Source organism: Bos taurus, chromosome 17, assembly GCF_002263795.3.
Source record: "Bos taurus isolate L1 Dominette 01449 registration number 42190680 breed Hereford chromosome 17, ARS-UCD2.0, whole genome shotgun sequence".
Taxonomy (NCBI): Eukaryota; Metazoa; Chordata; class Mammalia; order Artiodactyla; family Bovidae; genus Bos; species Bos taurus.
The window spans coordinates 61,358,363-61,376,881 of NC_037344.1; the positions used below are offsets into that span (position 1 = coordinate 61,358,363).

An 18,519-nucleotide genomic window follows, 5' to 3' on the forward strand; every position below is an offset into this window, starting at 1 on the left:
TTCAGTTATATTTACATCTAACTATATATATATATATATACTGTAAAAAATTATTTTCCCAGAGGTCATCTTTTGAGGCTCTTTCCCCTTTTCCCTGTTTCCAATGTTTTTGGGAATTCAGAGTTGATGAGAACAGTGAGGAGAAGAGACCAGAGAGGGCCCTGACTTGTTTCAGGGCACACAGCAAGGCAAGGGTTCAGCCACTTGGGTTTTAGTTCTGCCCCTGAGCAAACACAGGTTCCCAGAGGCCTGCTTCTGTGGGCCCAGTCCCTCAGCGCACATGAACACCTGCCAGGTTTCCTCGGGCATTTAACCACCCCCAGCAAGGAAGGAAAACACGCCCAGTAGCACATAGGCCAGAGAGGAGACAGACGTCAACCCCTGTGTCCAGAACCATGAGAACGAAACTCCTGGGCTCCCTCTGTAACACAGAAGGCAAACATCTCCAAGGTGGGACAGGAACAGACCCCTTTCTCTGCTGTGATGATTGATTTTGTTATTATTCTCTTTTAAATGGTGATTATTTGTTTGTAGCTTTTGGCTGCGTTGTGTCTTCATTGCTATCAGCAGGCCTTTCCTAGTTGCAGCGAGTGGAGGCTACTCTCCAGCTGTGGTACACGGGCTTCTTATTACCGTGACTTCTCTTGTTGCAGAGTTTGGGCTCCAGGGTATGCAGGCTCAGTACTTGTGGCACCTAGGGCTTAGTTGTTCTGTGGCATGTGGGATCTTCACAGACCAGGGATTAAACTTCTGTCCTCTGCATTGGCAGGCAGATTCTTAACCACTGGACACCAGGAAAGTCCTGTGATGATTAGTTTTGTATGTCAACTTGACTATGACCATAGTACTCAGATATTTGGTCAAACATTCTTCTAGAATTTTTTTCTTTCTTTGGAATATATTTTTAAGATGAGATCAACATTTGTAAACGTTGGGGAAAGCAGATTATTCACTATAATGTGGATGGGCCTCATCCAATCAGGCGAAGAGATGAAAAAGGTCTGATCTCTCCCTGAGGAGGAGGCAATTCCACAAGCAGATACTTCTTTGGGTTTCCAGCTACCCTGGCTACCCCACCCTGCAGAATTTGGACTCACTGGCCCCTGCAATGGCACAGCCAATTCCTTAAAACAAAATTTTCTCTAAATCTAGATTTATAAAACCAATTGGTTCTATTAACCTCAAAAGTAAAACAACCATTGTTTTACCAGCAAAATGGGTTTATTTGGGAACAGCAAAGAATTTCAACTTAGGACAAGCAGGCAATAGCAAAAAGCCATAGGCAAGTCCAGCCAACAAAGAAGAGGAATATTACTTTATAGAGAAAAAGGAGGAAGTTAGGAGGGGTTGTTTGAACACGTGTCTGTTGGAGGAAAGCAAGAATTCAGGGTGATGATGGGTTCTCATTGGCTCAGTTGCCAGGGGAGTTGGCTTCCTCCAGGAGACGTGCAATGTACATCTTTACTGTCCTGGCCCGTCATTGACGATTTTTCCCTGTTGATAATCTTCCTGTTGGGGGTGTGTTAACTGACTTGTCTTTCCTGGGATTGGCCTCCAGAGGCATTTGAGGTGTGAGAGCTCCCTCTTCTGGTCTTCTGACTCCATGAGGTTTCTGTTTGTGAGTTCATTTTCACAGTTTGGTTTCTCCGGAGAAACTTGATGATTGCTCCTGTCCATAAAGGGCCCTTCCCTGCCCTTTTCTGACTTTTAAAACACCTAGAGGTAGGCTGGGCTTAGGTCATAAGCCTTCTTTTCTATATTCTGAAAATATAGAGGCTCAGAGAGCTGAAAAATATTTGTCCGAGGTCATACAGCTTGTAACTTATCTGGCTAGCTTCTAACTACCTGCTTTCTAAAGTCTGTGCTTTTTTATTTTTAAAAATATTTTATTTTGAAATCATCTGAAACACAAAGAACTCTTTCATATTCTTGATCCTGAATATTTCACCATATTTGCTCCTCGTTCTCTGTGTACATTGTATTATCAGTATTATTATTACTGAGTCATGTGAGTTGTATGTTGCAGGTATTATGTCTCTTTACTCTTTAAAAAAAAAAAAAAATATATATATATAAACTTAGTTTATCAGAGTAGTTTTAGGTTCCCAGAAAAACTGTGCAGAAGCCAAGAGATTTCCTATATACCCCACTGCCACCACCCCACCACAACCACCATTACGCCAGCCTCCTCCCACTCCAACAACATTCTGCAGTGGTATTTGAGCTGAGCCCCGAAGAATTGATGCTTTTGAACTGTGGTGCTAGAGAAGACTCTTGAGAGTCCCTTGGATTCCCAAGGAGATCAAACCAGTCCATCCTAAAGGAAAACTGTCCTGAATATTCATTGGAAGGACTGATGCTAAAGCTGAAGCTCCAATACTCTGGCCACCTGATGTGAAGAACTGACTCAGTGGAAAAGACCCTGATGCTGGGAAAGATTGAAGGCGGGAGGAGAAGGGGATGACAGAGGATGAGGTGGTTGGATGGCATCACCAACTCGATGGACATGAGTTTGAGCAAGCTCCAGGAGTTGATGAAGGACAGGGAAGCCTGGCTTGCTGCAGTCCATGGGGTCGCGAAGAATCGGACACGACTGAGCCACTGAACTGAACTGATTTGAGAAGTGAGAGCACCCCTTTCTGGTCTCCTGGCTTCACTTAAGATGGGGTTTCCCGTTTCCCAGTTCATTTTCAGTTTCACATCAGTATCCCCTAGCAGGGTGGGACACTTGTTACAACTGAGTAGCCCATACAGACACATCATAACCACCCAGGCTCCTTTACTCTTTTTTTTTTAAATAATTTTATCTGTTCATTTGTGTTTGGTCGTGCTGGGTCTTTGTTGCTGCGCAGGCTTCCCTCTGGTCGCGGCGAGCCGGGGCTGCTCTCTAGCTGCGGTGGTGCTGTGGAGTGCGGGCTTCTGGTTGAGATGGCTTCTCTTGTTGCAGAGCACAGGCTCTAGGGTGCGCGCGGACTTCAGCAGCTGCGGCCCGTGGGCGCTAGACAGCAGTCTCAATAGTTGTGGTGCACCGGGGCCTGGCTGACCCGAGGCATGTGAGATCTTCTGGGACCAGGGATCGAACCCGTGTCCCCTGCCTTGGAAGATGGATTCTGAACCACTGGACCACCAGGGAGGTGCCTCGCTAGCATATCCTTTATGGCCTCAGTAGAGCTGTATTCTCTGCTTTTCCACGGGAGATAATTTGGTGGGGTTTTTCTTTTTTCTTTCTGGATTTATACAGCACATCGGCCCCTAGCACATCCACTTCCCTGACCTTTTAATCCCATCTCCCACCATCTCTCGGAGAAGGCAATGGCACCCCACTCCAGTACTCTTGCCTGGAAAACCCCATGGACAGAGGAGCCTGGTAGGCTGCAGTCCATGGGGTCGCTAAGAGTCAGACACAACTGAGCGACTTCACTTTCACTTTTCACTTTCATGTTTTGGAGAAGGAAATGGCAACCCACTCCAGTGTTCTTGCCTGGAGAATCCCAGGGACAGGGGAGCCTGGTGGGCTGCCGTCTATGGGGTCGCACAGAGTCAGACACGACTGAAGCGACTTAGCAGCAGCAGCAGCAGCCCACCATCTCTCGCGGGAATATCACCTGGCATATGCTCGTACTTTATCCGTTCTAAGAGCCTGGCTAAGAGCGAGTCTGCACCTTCTCCTGGGGTCCTTGCCAGGGTGTGAAGTCCTGAAGTCCAGGAGGGGACTTCCAAATCAATAAGCTCTAGGTCATCTGACCTGACTCCACAGCCCCTTGATGAAGTGCCCTTGGGGTCCCTCCCCCACACCCACCTGACTTGTGCTGGTACACGCTGCCGGGTCTTCCGGCCGATATGGATACAAGTCTATTCCTCCCTCAGCAGGCCCAGAGTGTCCCCAGGTGGGCTGTGTTGGGACTTGACCATACTTACAGTCCTAGTGGGCAGGAGGGGAGGTGGATACTGGTCCTCGGAGCTGGGGGGTGTCTTATGGATGAGAAGCCTCTGCAAGAGTCTCCTTGCAAGGGGGCAGATGCTAGCTTTTAATAGCAGGGGTGGATGGGATAGTTCTGAACCAGAAACCTTGCTTTACTGTTTCTTGTGGTCATATAAGCAGTACAAACTACAGCCCCAAATTAGTAATAATCTGAAAACTCAGGAAAGTATAAAGATGAGCACCTCTCAGTTGGGTTCAGCTACATCTCAAGTACTCAATAGCCATCCGTGACTAATGACTACTGAATTACACAGGGCAGTTCTAAAATTTTTCCTGGGTAAATAATCAGAGATGTGGACAAAGGATGAACCAAAGATGCTTGTCTCAGGATTATCTGTAGTTGAGAATTGAAAGGACCCTCATCTCTCCAATAGTAGAGTATTCCACAAAATATCAGCTCCATGAGGCAGGGATTTTTGTCTGCTTTACTCATTGCTATGCTCCAATACTTTGGCCACCTGATGAGAAGAGCCGAGTCATTGGAAAAGACCCTGATGCTGGGAAATATTAAAAGCAAAAGGAGGCAGAGGATGAGATGGTTGGATGGTATCACCAACTTAATGGACAAAAATCTGAGCAAATTTTGAGAGACAGTGAAGGACATGGAAGCCTGGTGTGCTGCAGTCCATGGGGTCCCAAAGAGTCAGACACAACTCAGCAACTGAGCAACAACAGTGAGCCAGTGACCAGAACAATGCTTGGCACAGAGCAGGTGCCCAATTAATATCTTTAGTTGAATCAATGAATATGCACACACACACATAATATGCAGGTATACTTCTTGGCGCTGTACCTTGAAGCTAATTAACACCCAACAAATGGCATTTGCTACTATTTTTGTTATTATTGACAATAAATTGGACCATCACCTTTCCCCTCAGGTTCACAGAAGAAAGTCAAGGCTGGGATTCCACTCTTTTGCCTGAGTCTCTCCTGGTGGCTCAGAGAGGCTATTGTCAGGCTCCAATGGGGAGCATTGTCTATGAAAGAAAAGACAGCACAGAATAGCAGGAAGGCTGGGGGTCAGGAGACCTGGATTCTGGTCCCAGGTCTGACATCAATTCACAGCTGTCTTTGGATCCAAGCCCCCTAGCCCTAGAAGTGAAGAGGGCTGGCCCAGACGGCTCTGGAGACCTTGCCTCCAAGATACTCTGGCGTTCAGAGGATGGTACATGTCCAGTTCTCTTCCACCTGGGGAGAGGCTCCTCCGTGGAACTGGATTCCTGGAGAGGGTCTATAGTGCTGTCTAAAATCATAGGCCTGGAACATCAGGTCACTGTGTTCTTGGGGCTGAAAGGGAGAAGCACATTGTCACACTGGAGAGCTGGGCCTCCCCGCTTGGCACGGGTCTCAGTGAGCATTCACCGTGGACGCTGTGACCTGCCGCCTGGATGCCCTTCAAGGAAGGCCACACCCACTCCTGGGTTGTCCACATTCAGCGGCTGACCCGTGTTGGGGCTATAAAGGCCTGGCCACCTCGGTCTTCTGTAGGACAACTCTGGAGGCTGTTGGGGCCCCCAGGGCTCCCCGGGGAGATGGTCTGAGATGGCCAGCATCCCGGATATCCCTCTCCTTGTGTTGGTACCCACCTCCCTCCCCTCCTTTACACAGGTGTCGTTCCAATGGTCCTCCCCAGAAACATCCTGCACGTGAACTTCATCCCAGAGCCTGTTTCCTGGGAAACCCATCTCTGGCATCATCAGCCCTCTCCACTCCAGCTTGAGAAAGATCCCTACTCTTGGAGTGGAAAGATGAGGCCCTCAGCCCCGACTTAGTTGTGTGACACACCCACGTCCTCACCTACTCTGAGTCACCCGTTTGTTGTGTGATATGGAGGGGGAAGGGGATACAAGGCAGGCTGTTTAGCTCAGCGGAGTAACTCCTGGCATTGGAGTCTGCTGAGTGGGATTCCCAGCTCTGCGGCTCCCTAGCTGAGTGGGCTTGAGCAGGTGACTTCACCTCTCTGAGCCTCCTTTTCTCATCTGTAAGATGGGAGTAGAAATCAGGGCTCATGGGGTGTCATGAGGATTTAATGAAACAATGAAATTTAAGGGGCTAAGAACAGAGCCTAACCCCAAAGTAGGTATTCATAAGTGGTGGTGGTTATTCTTTTTCTTCTTAGTGGAATGAGCCAATTGGCGCTGTTAAAAAAGTTACTTCTGGCCAAGGAGGCATTAATTAAAGAATAAGCTCTGGATAGGGATGTGAGAAGTCTAGGAACCCTCTGATTGGGGTCAAGATGACTGTAAAACAGGGAGCACAGCCTGGCATGATATGAATGGGAGTGACCTCTGTGAAACTGAAAGTTGCTCAGTCGTGTCTAACTCTTTGCGATCCCATGGACTGTAGCCCACCAAGGCTCATCTGTCCATGGGGATTCTCCAGGCAAGAATACTGGAGGGGGTTGCCATTTCCTTCTCCAGGGGATCTTCCTGACCCAGATATTGAACCCAGGTCTCCTGCATAGGCAGGCAGATTCTTTACTGTCTGAGCCACCAGGGAAGCCCTAGTGACCTCTAGCAAGAGGCAATTTCTTTGGAAGGAATGGTCTCTAGCTACACACCCCATATTGTGTGGAAGGGGTAGGGGCAGGGCAGCGGTAAAGAAGCAGAAGTTCTCACCGACACATCCCAGGAGCCCACGGGAGACCCATCCCATTTCTTAAAGCACGGGTAATCCAGCCAGACCAAAGCCGCTCGTGCAAGCCGCTCCCAGCTATATGCGTCTTTACCAGCAACATTTCCTGTAGGGTCCGCCGGGTCCAGAATCACAGGCCTGAAGGGTAATATTTAGAGAGAGAGAGATGAGAAGCTGGGTTCTGTCTGGCGGGTGGCCTAGATGCTCCAGGAAGGGCAAAGCAACCAGCCTGGCCCAGGCTCAGACTCAGGCAGCATCAGGGCTCCAGCAGAGCATCACTCCCTGGGTGTGTCCTGGGTGCCCTGCTCCATGGAGGACAGTGAACGGAAGGGGGAGCCTTGCATTTGGGCTTTGATAGACCTGGGCTTGAATATCACCTCTGCTCTTCTGTAGGAGTGTGACCTTGGGTAGATGTCTTGGTCTCTCTAATTCTCAGTATGCTCATCTGTGAAATGGGCAGATTTGAACATCCCTACTTCAAAGGATGTTCTATGAGGATCTAGATAAGCAACATGGAATACTCAGCACAGTAATTGGGCCATCGTAAGGGGTTAGTGCATGACAGTTACAATAATCATAATTTTTACTATACTATTAGAGTGTGTTAGTCTTATAGCAAGCTCTTACTTTCTGGGAGCAATTATTATTGTTGCTGTAGCTGTTGTTATTTTAGTCGAAATTTCAGCTGTTTCGCTCATTTTCTTAGAGTTAGGGTTTGGACAAACTCTTTAGGGTTTGGGTTAGGGTTTGGACAAACTCTTTACTGCTCAGAATCTCGGTTTACTCATCTGTGAAGCAGTTAGCATAGTGCCTGACTCACATGGTTTTTTGCACACTGTTTTTAAAATTAGACGGTACTAGTAAAGTGCCCAGCAGCATGGTATCAGAAGATGATCAGTTAATGTGGAACCCTCCCAATTCCTTCATTTCCAGGGTGCTACAGCTGTAAGCAGGGGTTCATTTATGTGGGGAGCTAAGCCTTGAGCGGATAGAGTACCTGGGTTTTGCAAGTTGCTTCGTCAGATATTCTTCAATAATAGGGTTTTCAGAGTTATAGTTCTTTTCCCAGTAGATGCAAAGCTTCTGATACTTTAGGACTAATTTCAAGACAGTCTGAAATCCCTGAGCTGTGATGAATCCTGTTTTATTGCATCCTTGCTCCCAGGCATAGACCGTCAGAAGCTCCAGAGCATATTGTGGGGGCAATGGCTTTCCAAGCTGCTCCTTACACTGAGTAGAGAGAAAACAATCAGAAAAATGGGCTTGTCTAGCATTTGTGTAAAGCTCATTTCTCATGGATCAAATTCAGCCTGTAACTTGTTTTAGGGTATAAAGTTTTCTGAGAGCAAATCCACACCTATCCATTTAGGTATGGTCTATGGTGGCATTCACAGAGCTATTAACTCACCTGTTCAAAGCCAGATGGCTAGGAAGTGAACAGAAGTGTGTGTGTGTGTGTGTGTGTGTGTGTGTGTGTGTGTGTGATGTTGGTGGGGGATATAGCACTCATTAACTCACCTAACAATCATTTTTTGAACTTCTTTCATGTGCCAGGCACTGTTCTAGGTTCCTGGGATACAGCAGGGAATCAAACACATAAATCCTTCTGTTCTTGTACATTTATTGAGGGGAAAGTGAAAGTGAAGTCCCGTCTGACTCTTTGCAACCCCATGGACTGTAGCCCACCAGGCTCCTCTGTCCATGGAATTTTCCAGGCAAGAGTATTGGAATGGGTTGCCATTTCCTTCTCCAGGGGATCTTCCTGACCCAGGGATTGAACCTGGGTCTCCCGCATTGCAGGCAGATGCTTTACCATCTGAGCCACCAGGGAATAGTGGGGAGACAGACAATAAATATGACTACTGGAAAAACCTTAGCTTTGATTATGTGAACAGATGTGAGACTTGCACCATAAAGAGAGCCGAGCACCAAAGAACTGACGCTTTTGAACTGCGGTGCTGGACAAGACTCTTTGAGGGTCCCTTGGACTGAAAGGAGATCAAACCAGTCAATCCTCAAGGAAATCAACCCTGAATATTCATTGGAAGTTCTCATGCTGAAGCTCCAATACTTTGGCCACCTGACGGGAAGAGCCAACTCATTGGAAAAGACCCTGATTTGGGGAAAGATTGAGGGCAAGAGGAGAAGGGGGTGGCAGAGGGTGAGATGGTTAGAAAGCATCACCGACTCAATGGACAGGAATCTGAGCAAACTCTGGGAGAGAGTAGAGGACAGGGGAGCCTGGTGTGCTGCAGTCCCTGGGGTCACAAAAAGTCAGACATGACCTAGTAACTGAACAACAACAACACAATAAATAAACAAATAGGCACATGCAAAGGCCTGGAGGCTGGAGTGTAGAGTTTCTCTCCAGGAGGACTAACGAAGAGAAGAGCGTGGCCTGAGGGTGGTGGTGCGCGGACAGAGATGGGGGTTCAGAGAGGTCAAGGGCAGATCCTTTGAGCCTCCCAAGATGATCTGGACTGAGGGGTAACGGAGGTGGTGACCATGGATGAATCATAAATATATTTTAACATAGGACCAACAACATTTGCTGACTAGTTGGATGTGGGTGTCTGTGAAGAAGCCAAGGATGACCCTTGGTTTGGCCGCAGTAACTGGAAGGATGGATTTGTGATTTCCCTTCCCTCCCCTCTGCTCTCCCCCCGCCTCTGTCACCTCTCCCTCTTCCCACTGCCTCATCCTGGCTCCTCCCCACACCTCTCCCTGCTCCTTCCCTCCCTCCACGCCTCTCTCCCTCCTCTCCCGTCCTCACTCTCTCCCTTCCCCTCCTCCTCCTCCTCGGCTCTCTGCCCAGATGGGACCGGCCATACCAGTTGGTACCAGTGCTTCACCAGGCGGATGAGGCTCTTCAGCTTGGTTGGACGATTCTTCAGGAAGTCTCGCTGCAGCTCCGTGAAGCAGGGGGAGAACTCGCCCTCTCTCCTCAGGTTCTCGCACTCTTGGATGAGCCGGACATAGACTCTAGAGTCAGGTCTGTAACCTTTGGTCAACTGACCTGTTGGGAATGAATCCATGTTTCGACGTCAGCTCTTCTCTGAGGTTCTTCCATTCCCTCTGAGACAACAAGCTCACTGGCCGTGGGGGACAGTGGGGAGGTCAGCAGGCCCAGAGCCAGGGGGCCTGAGGTCCATCCCCGTCCTCCCTTCTCCCGCCTCTACCGCTGTCACCCATCGTCTCTCACCTGGACTCAGCAGAGGTGGCGGCACCCTCCCCCCTGGATCCTCCACAGTCCATATAGAGGCCTTTAAACCTGATCCTTCCACTTCTTGCTTCCCAGGACCTCTGGGTAAAATCCCAAGTCCTCACAGTGGTCCACGCGGATGGTGAGGCCTGTCTCCTCCCTCGTCTTACCTCCTGCCTCAATCCCTTTGCCACTGACTCCCCTGGTTACTTCACCTCTTCAAATATGTCATGTTCATTCCTGTCTTTGCACCTGCTGTTTCCTCTTCCTGGGAGGTCTTCCCATGCTTGACTCTTTCTCATTCTTTGGGCCTCAGGTCAGAGGTCACCTCTCTTGTTAACCTATCTACCCAAGTCCTCTGGTCCCCTTTGCTCTCTTTCGAGTCAACATATTTAGTTTTGGTCACAGCAAGTTATCATTTCTTTCCTGGTGTTCATATGGTCAGGCTCCAGGAGAGAGGTTCTCTGTCTGTATCATTTAGGGCCATGGAACACGCCTTGCACCTCCAGGTCTGTGTTCCTGCTCAGTTGCTCAGTCCTGTCTGACTCTTTGTGACCCCATGGACTCTAGTCTGCCAGCTCCTCTGTCCATAGAATTTCCCAGGCAAGACTACTGGAGTGGGTTGCCATTTCCTTCTCCAGGGGATCTTCCTGACCCAGAGATCGAACCTGTATCTCCTGCTTGGAAGGTGCATTCTTAACCACTGAGCCACCAGGGAAGCCCCGCATCTAAGGTACACAGTGGAAACTGAGCCTCAAAGAATGAATTGCTTCCTGTCCCAATGTTCCTGCACATTAGCTCTGTATTCCAACCCTCAGTATAAGTTTGATATGGTTGCCTCACATTTTGCATAAAAAAATGAAATTAACATATTGAATTTACCCTAGACCTAGTTTTTAGAATGGAGAAGGCAATGGCACCCCACTCCAGTACTCTTGCCTGGAAACTCCCATAGACGGAGAAGCCTGGTAGGCTACAGTCCATGGGGTTGTGAAGAGTCAGACACGACTGAGTGACTTCACTTTCACTTTTCACTTTTATGCACTGGAGAAGGAAATGGCAACCCACTCCAGTGTTCTTGCCTGGAGAATCCCAGGGACGGGGGAGCCTGGTGGGCTGCCGTCTATGGGGTCACACAGAGTCAGACACGACTGAAGCGATTTAACAGCAGCAGCAGCAGCAGCAGCAGTTTTTAGAAAGATTACACAGTTTGCCAAAAGTCAAACTAGTAAGCCTGGCAGGTGTTCTATAAAAATATCTTGACCCCTAACTGTACCAGTTTGTTGTTTAACGTCACTTCAGTGGCTGAGTGTGACCCTAGGCATTCTTGTCCCAGGAGAGATGCTGGTGTCTCCTCTCACTTGAAGGGATACCTTGGTTAATAAGACATTTTATTTCTGCTCAGAGACAAGAGAGCAGAAGAAGCCCTGACATAGGACAAAGACTATAAGAACCTGTGGCTGGGAGCACTCACCTAGGGCATCAAAGGCGGGCAGGACATCGAACTCCACCGCCTGGTTGAGCTTGGGGGACCTCAGCACAAAGCTGAGAGCGCGGGGATTCTCCCATTGCCGTTTCTGGACCTCAAACTTCACTTCAAATGTTTCCTCTCTTTGACAGGCTTCCAGCTGTCTCCTGATTTCTTCGATGAATTCTCCTCGGCGCTCAAGCTGTTCCTGAAAACTTGTGAGATTGGTGAGGAAGACGACGAGGTCAGCATCTGATCGTCCCCTGAGGGTCGTGCCTTTGCCTGAGGAGCCGCCCTAAAAAGGTGATAAGAATGAGTATTGACACATTTCATTGAGAAGAGCCTCCCTAAATAAAATGCTGAGAACAATCACTAACATTTTGAATGCTAGCCACTGCTCTGAAGGCATCAGCGGCTGTAACTCCTAGAATGCTCACAAGAACTCTGGGATCTAGCTACTGTTACTATCTGTTGTCATCTTCTGGATGGGGAAACAGATGCTGAGAGATCATGTATCAGTTCAGTCATACAGCTAGTGGGTGGCAGAGATACAGTTTACATCCTGGTTGTCTTTTTCCAGGGTCTGTATTCTTTACCCCCTGTAATTTATGACCTTATGTGATTAATACTGTAAACTGGCCCATGCTGACTTTACTTGATCTGCAAGCCCTATAAGGTACTGAAATTTATAGATAAGGAAACTGAGGCACAGAGAGGTTAAGTGACTTGCCCAAGACTTCACAGCCAGCAGGTGCTATCTGCCTTTAAAACGTACACTCTTAACCAGCTCGTGACTTTGCAGAAATAGTGAGATCCCAGCCTGGTCAAGATTAGTGAACTGTAGATGCTGCCAGGATTCAGATTGCTTATCTCTATAGCAGTCGTGACCCAGGTGGTTTATACACCTCTCCAGGGAATTTGTTAAAAACTTACAGATGATGCCCTCACCCCAGAAGCTATTTTCACAAATGTGGTTATAGTTCTGGCATGGATAAATCAGAAAGCACCAGCCCCAGAGACCTCAGCCTTCTGCTCTCTGCCTGTCCCTGTGCAAACGCTTGCTCACCAGCCTCTCTTCTCCCCAGCCAGGCCATTCTGGACTCACCTTCACAACTTTGGACACCCGAACTCTGTGAGGGGCACATCGGAAACACCTCTCCTTCAGGAAAGTGCAGATGATGTCGATGGCTTCTTTGACCTGCATGCGGAACTCCTCGTCTGGCAGGAGGTGGTCTTCGATGAACTTGTCTAGAGACCCGGCCGGGGTATTTCTGAGCTCCATCACGGTGCTGGGGACTGGAGAGCCAGAGGCGGCAGAGCTGCTGCCTGAATCTGTGAGCTTCTGTCTCTTCTGCTGCCTGGGTTTGGAGGCTGTTAAGTTTCATTTCACTGGCAGGGAGGAGCTATGTCCATAGTCTGGGCTGCTGCTGGTTTCGTTTCCTTGGAAGGGAGGAGCTTTGGCTGGAGTCTTTAATCTCTCCTTTGCTCTGAGTAAATCAAACTCTGCTTTCATCCTGTCAGGTCTCCCAGTACATTCCTCTAGAATCCCAGATTTACTCCTGCCTTGATGCAGGAGACCCATGTTCAATCTCTGTATCAGGAGATCCCCTGGGGAAGGGAATGGCTACCCACTCCAGTATTTTTGCTGGAAAGCCCATGGACAGAGGAGCCTGGCAGGCTGCTATACAGAGGGCTGCAAAGAGTCAGACAGGACTGAGCAATTAACACTTTCACAGCCTAGAACATCTGGTCTTTCTTCAGAATGTACTCTGAAAAGGTATTTTTAACCCAGGTTGGCATTGCACCCAAGAGTAATCACAAGTAGAAACAGATTTTTGGTTTCTTTTTCCTCTCTTTTTTGTTGCAGACAACATTGTTCTATAGCCTCCTATGGTCCTTGCAGCAGTACATGAATGTTGCAAACAGAAACAGTCAAAAAATCTGGAAGCATAAATTCCATCCTGATCCTGACTAGAAGTGTAACTACTTTGGTGTAGTCTTGGGAGATATTTTTCTAGGTTAATGCACACATACATACACATATAATTTCTCTTTCTCTCTTTTAATGGCCTAACTCCATACATTTCCCTTTTTGCTTAATAGACGTTATTTCCTGTCAGGGGAGTATAATCTCCTTGGTTCTGTCTCATCACAACAAAAATTTGAAGCGATGGACGTTAAAGCCCTTGGCGTGCCACAGCTCTCAGACAGACCGTGTTATAGCTCTCGGACAGATCAGTGTTACGGCTCTGAGTTACAGCTCAGTTTTATTTAGAAAATAAAAGGAAAATACATCCTCGAGGCGTGAGGGCATGCCAACCCAAAAGACATGAAGAGAAGAGCGAGCCCAGCCCTTTGGCTCCTCTTTTTATGTCTTTTCCTCCCCCTGGGCCTGCCCTGTGTAAACTGGGCTAGCCAGGAGTGCTGTCTGTCCCACCTGAGGTCTTCACTCCAGTCCTCGCGCCTTCCTTTGTTCCATTTTTGCGGGCTTTTCCCTTCCTTGTCTTTTAGCCACTGCCATTCTGGACTCCTGTTTCCTATTCTAACTACCTAACATTTCCTAAGGCACTTTTAGGATGGCAGAAAAATTGCAAACTGTCCCTAACTGCGCAGTGTGAACACGAATGTAACCTGGCATGCCTCAGTGCCCCAATCTGTAAAGAGGGCGGCCGATTAAAAAGTATTCATAACATAAAGGTTGAGGGTTATGTTTTATTTGGTGGGAATTTTTAGGACTTGAGGCCGGGGAGACAGCCTCTCAAGGGACCCCGAGAGAACTGCCCCAAGGGTGGCGAGGGGAGGAGCCAGGTTGTATGGAAGTTTCTCAACATAGGTCAGGTAGTCTGGACATTAAAAGCTTTTTTTATGTAAATGAAAGAAAACCAGATAGTCTAAGCTAAGGAATTCAGCACTTTCCGTGTATCTAAGAGTCTGGGCTCAGCGTAGTCGTTCCTTTCTAAAGCATCTCGGCTCTCTGGGGCCGGGGTTCTGTTTTCACGTTCCGATCTTTCCTTCCTCAGGGCCCACAGCAGCGAGTGGCTGCTAGATGGCAGCTAGTATTCCTTCCCGAGTTCCCTCAGGGCTCACCAGCTCACCATCCCTGTTGACTGTGCCATCCTTGTTTACTAATAGGGCAGGCAATATTCCATTTCTCAGAAAAACTTTTCTCTCTCACTCATGGAACTACTCAGAGGATAATCTGAAAGGAGAAACACAAAAGGAGAGATGAAAGATATCAAAGCTGAGCAAAATTAAAGGGCGATTCTGACTTTAAAATTCTTTGGCCTGCTTGCTTCGCTTCAGTTGTGCTGGAATCTTTGTAACCCTATGGACTGTAGCCCGCCAGGCTCCTCTGTCCATGGGATTCTCCAGGCAAGAATACTGGAGTGGGTTGCCATGCCCTCCTCCAGGGGAGCTTTCTAACCCAGGGATCGCACCCATGTGTCCTGTGTCTGCTGTGCTGGCAGGCGAGTTCTTTACCACTAGCACCACCTTTAGGACTTCCCTGGTGGCTCAGACAGTGAAGAATCTGCCTGCAATGCACGACACTCAGGTTTGATCCCTGGGTTGGGAAGATACCCTGGAGAAGGGAATGGCAACCCACTCCAGTATTGTTTCCTGGAGAATCCAAATGGACAAAGGAGCCTGGTGGGCTACAGTCCCTGGGCTCACAAAGAGTCAGACACGACTGAGCGGCTACCTTTCACTTTCACTTTTCGGCACCACCTTTGATCTTAAATTGGCTAATTTAAGATCATTAGGTCTCCTGTTCCCCTTTTCCCAATGGTCACCAGGGCAGCTCTTTCACTGGTGGCCACTGTAATCCTCCTTTTTCTGGAGGGTTGGGTAGACAGGGTGCTGGGGGAGCTGGTGAAGAAAGCAATTTGCGTGTGGCTGGGATTTAAGGGAGTAAAGTAGAGGAGCCCAGGAGCTAATGTTCTCTGTGGCACTGTATGAGACATTACACCAAGTTGTGAAAGACCAGGGCTTCCCAGGTGGCACTAGTGATAAAGAATTTGCCTGCCGGTGCAGGAGACGCAAGAGACGCAGGTTTGATCCCTGGGTTGGGAAGATCCCCCGGAGGAGGGCATGGCAACCCACTCCAGTATTCTTGCCTGGAAAATCCCCATGGACAGAGGAGCCTGGCGGGCTACAGTCCACGGGGTCACACAGAGTTGGACACAACTGAAGAGACTTTGCACGTGAAAACCCAGACTCATCGCTGACATGCATATTCTTTTGTGAAGACTTTTTTACTTGAAGAAAGTCTGTAGCCACATCCACACTGGTCTGATTCTCAGCCAGGTTCCCAAGGGAAGCATTGCTGTCTATTATCAGAAACACTGTGGGCCAGGGCATGGGAGGGAGGGCCTACCAGGTTGGAGAGGTTGGTAATAAACACTCTTTCCTGTGAGTAGGACAGTGACGGTAATTAGAGCCTTAATGGCAGATACTATTGAGCACTTCCCATGTAGCAGATCACAGAAAAGTACACCTCTAAAAATAAATAAATAAATAAAGATGCACCACGTCTCAGATCTCTAACTGCAGAGGACAGATCTATGCTGCCCCATTGTTAGAAAAATTAAGTTCACACACTTTGCCATGATTCAAACAAATAAGCCTGGTGGGGTTTTGCCCCCAAATTGAGCCAATTTGCCGTTTCCTGTTGCCTGCTTGGTTTAGGCACGACTGCCCCAGGAGATATACGATGATCTCTGCTCCACTTTTTAGAGACACCTCATTTTGGTAAGGCTCTCGAACTGTGGGAGACTTCTGCTCAGAAACATGACAGAGAGAGAAAGAAGCCCTGAGACAGGACAGCTCCCATGGAGCTGGGAGCCCGGAAGGCAGGTAGTACAGCAGACTGCACCCCTGGTAGGGCTGGGGCCCCCGACAAGATGCTGAGCCTCCAGGGAGGCTCAGAGAACTCCACCCTCATCTCTCCTGCTTTAATCTCAGTTCTTCCCAGTTTTGTTTCCTCGGCAGGAAGTGGCCCAGAATGAGGACTCAGCTCTAGGCAATGAGGCATTTATGACTTGGGTGTTTCAGATTTCATACGAGTATGTCCATCATCCCTTACACGCTCTCTTCTCTGTTGCTGAGTCTCATGAATTTGTGGTTGAACCAGCAGTTCTGAAGTGCACCACCCTTGAGCTTTGTGTCACCTGCGTCTACCAGCTTGGACCAAATCATCAGAGTTCAGCTGACAAACACTTATCCAAAAAACTTTTGAAAGAAAATGCTTTATTGTTTCTTGTGGCCATACAAGCAATATAGATTTACAGAAAAATACAACAAAACCACAAAATTAAGAAAAGTATAAAGCTCACTCATCATACTATAATCCACATAGCCACTGAAAACATTGAGGTCTTCATGAAACCAACATTACAAAGGAAATTAAAGAAAGTACAATAGTATAAAAAGGGATATCTAGGAATAATATGACAAAATATATGTACTAACAATGCAGGGAAAAACTATAAAATGTAGTTACAGAGTAATTAAAGAAGAAAATTAATGGAAAGAAGTTCCAAGTTTGTGGACTGGAATTGTCAATATTACATGGATGTCATTTTCCCTGAACTAATTTATGGAATTCTAATCAAATGCCTCCCTGTATTTTGGGTGAAAATTCACAAACTGAGTATAATATTATCATAGAAAAAGCCAAGAGAAAACACTCGTTTGGAGAGAACACAGTTTTCTACAAGACACTGAGAATATCAGGATATCATAATTAGTCAAGGTAGTATTAACTCAAGGACACAAAACCTGACCAATGGAACAACACAGGCTCACACACAGAGGACTCGGGGCATATGTCTGAGGTGCTTCTGCAGAACAGTGGGAAGGACGGTCCCTTCAGCAAGAGCTGCTGGAATATTTGGCACCCACATAGACTAACTAGTGGGGGACCCCCAGCTCACACCCGTCTGTCTGTGTTTCAATAGGACGTTCATAAAGTCATTGCCAAATCTATGTCATGAAGTTTTCCCCCTGTGTTTTCTTCTAGGAGTTTTACAGTTTCAGCTCCTGTGTTCAGGTCTTTATATGTTCTGAGTTGATGTTTGTGCTGGAAGAAAAGGTGTGATTTTATCCTTTTACATGTGGATATCCAATGTTCCCAGCTTGATTTATTGAAGAGACCATCCTTTCCTCATTGTATATTCTTGACAACCTTGCCCAAGAGTAGTTGACTGTGTAAGCAAAGCACTGACAATAAAGCAAAAATAGACAAAGGGGAACTAATCCAACTAAAAAGCTTCTGCCCAGCAAATTAAAAAAAAAACACAAAAACAAACCCAGTGAAGTCAGAAGGTAACTGATGGAAAAGAATAGATACATGTGTAGCTGAATCACTTTGCTGTGCATTCAAAGCAACACGCAATGCGAATGAACTACACTCCAAAATTAAAAATGGAAACAGATGTATGAATGAAAGGGAGCAAAGGTAAGGGAAAGGGAGGAAATGATTGCAAAGCACAAATCTCACAAGGGGTTAATTAGCAAAATAATGAGGGCTTTGGACAACTCAATGGCTAAAGGACAAAAATCCTAACTGTATAATGGGCTACAGATTGAATTTTTATTTCTCTAAAGAAGCTTTACAAATGGCCAGCAGGTATATGAAAAGATGCTCATCGTTATTATTTTGGCCACACTGTGTAGCTTGCCTGATCTTGGTTGCCCAACCAGGGATTGAAGCCTGACCCTGACAGTGAGAGCGCCCAGTCCCCACCACTGGACCCTCAGGGAATTCCCATACTCAATATTATGAATCAACTGGGAAATGGAAATCAAAATCATAAGACATCGCTTTGACCTGTTAGCATAGCTGTTACATGTGCTAAAGGACACTCGTGTTGGTGAGCATGTGGAGGGCCTGGAACTCTTGACCACTCTTGCTAAGAATGCAATTTGGTGCCATCACTGTGGAAACAGTAGGAGAGTTCCTCAAGAATTAACAATAGCCCCACCAGAGGATCCATGTGGCTCTTCAACTGAGCAACTGTTTACCAGTTCAATTCATCTACTAGTGACTGTATCTTTATGTACAATTCTGAAACACTCTCGGAAAACAATACAAGTGGACCACCCACATGGTAATTACATGTGATTCCAGTGTCCTCTCCGCATGAAGAGATACCTGTGCTAAAGATAACACCGTGGTACCAAAACCCCATCTGGGGTAAAATCCCATTTTCAGAAAGACTCGACATAGAC

The 18,519-nt window shown here is 47.4% G+C and overlaps 2 protein-coding genes across 2 annotated transcripts in view; both read right to left on the reverse strand.

The window, feature by feature from the left end:
* OAS2 (2'-5'-oligoadenylate synthetase 2) overlaps positions 1-6,668 on the reverse strand; it is a 27,941-nt gene extending 21,273 nt beyond the window's left edge. Inside the window, 1 exon segment of the mRNA NM_001024557.1 lies at positions 6,604-6,668. The gene's annotated coding sequence lies outside the window, so the exon portion shown is untranslated.
* Positions 4,691-12,626, reverse strand: OAS1Y (2',5'-oligoadenylate synthetase 1, 40/46kDa). The gene is given in 6 exon segments (NM_001040606.1): positions 4,691-5,272; positions 6,604-6,757; positions 7,617-7,849; positions 9,451-9,635; positions 11,296-11,584; positions 12,395-12,626. Coding segments are annotated over 6 exon segments (1,170 nt in total). The 5' UTR covers positions 12,572-12,626; the 3' UTR covers positions 4,691-5,140.
* Positions 12,627-18,519: the final 5,893 nt, after the last annotated feature.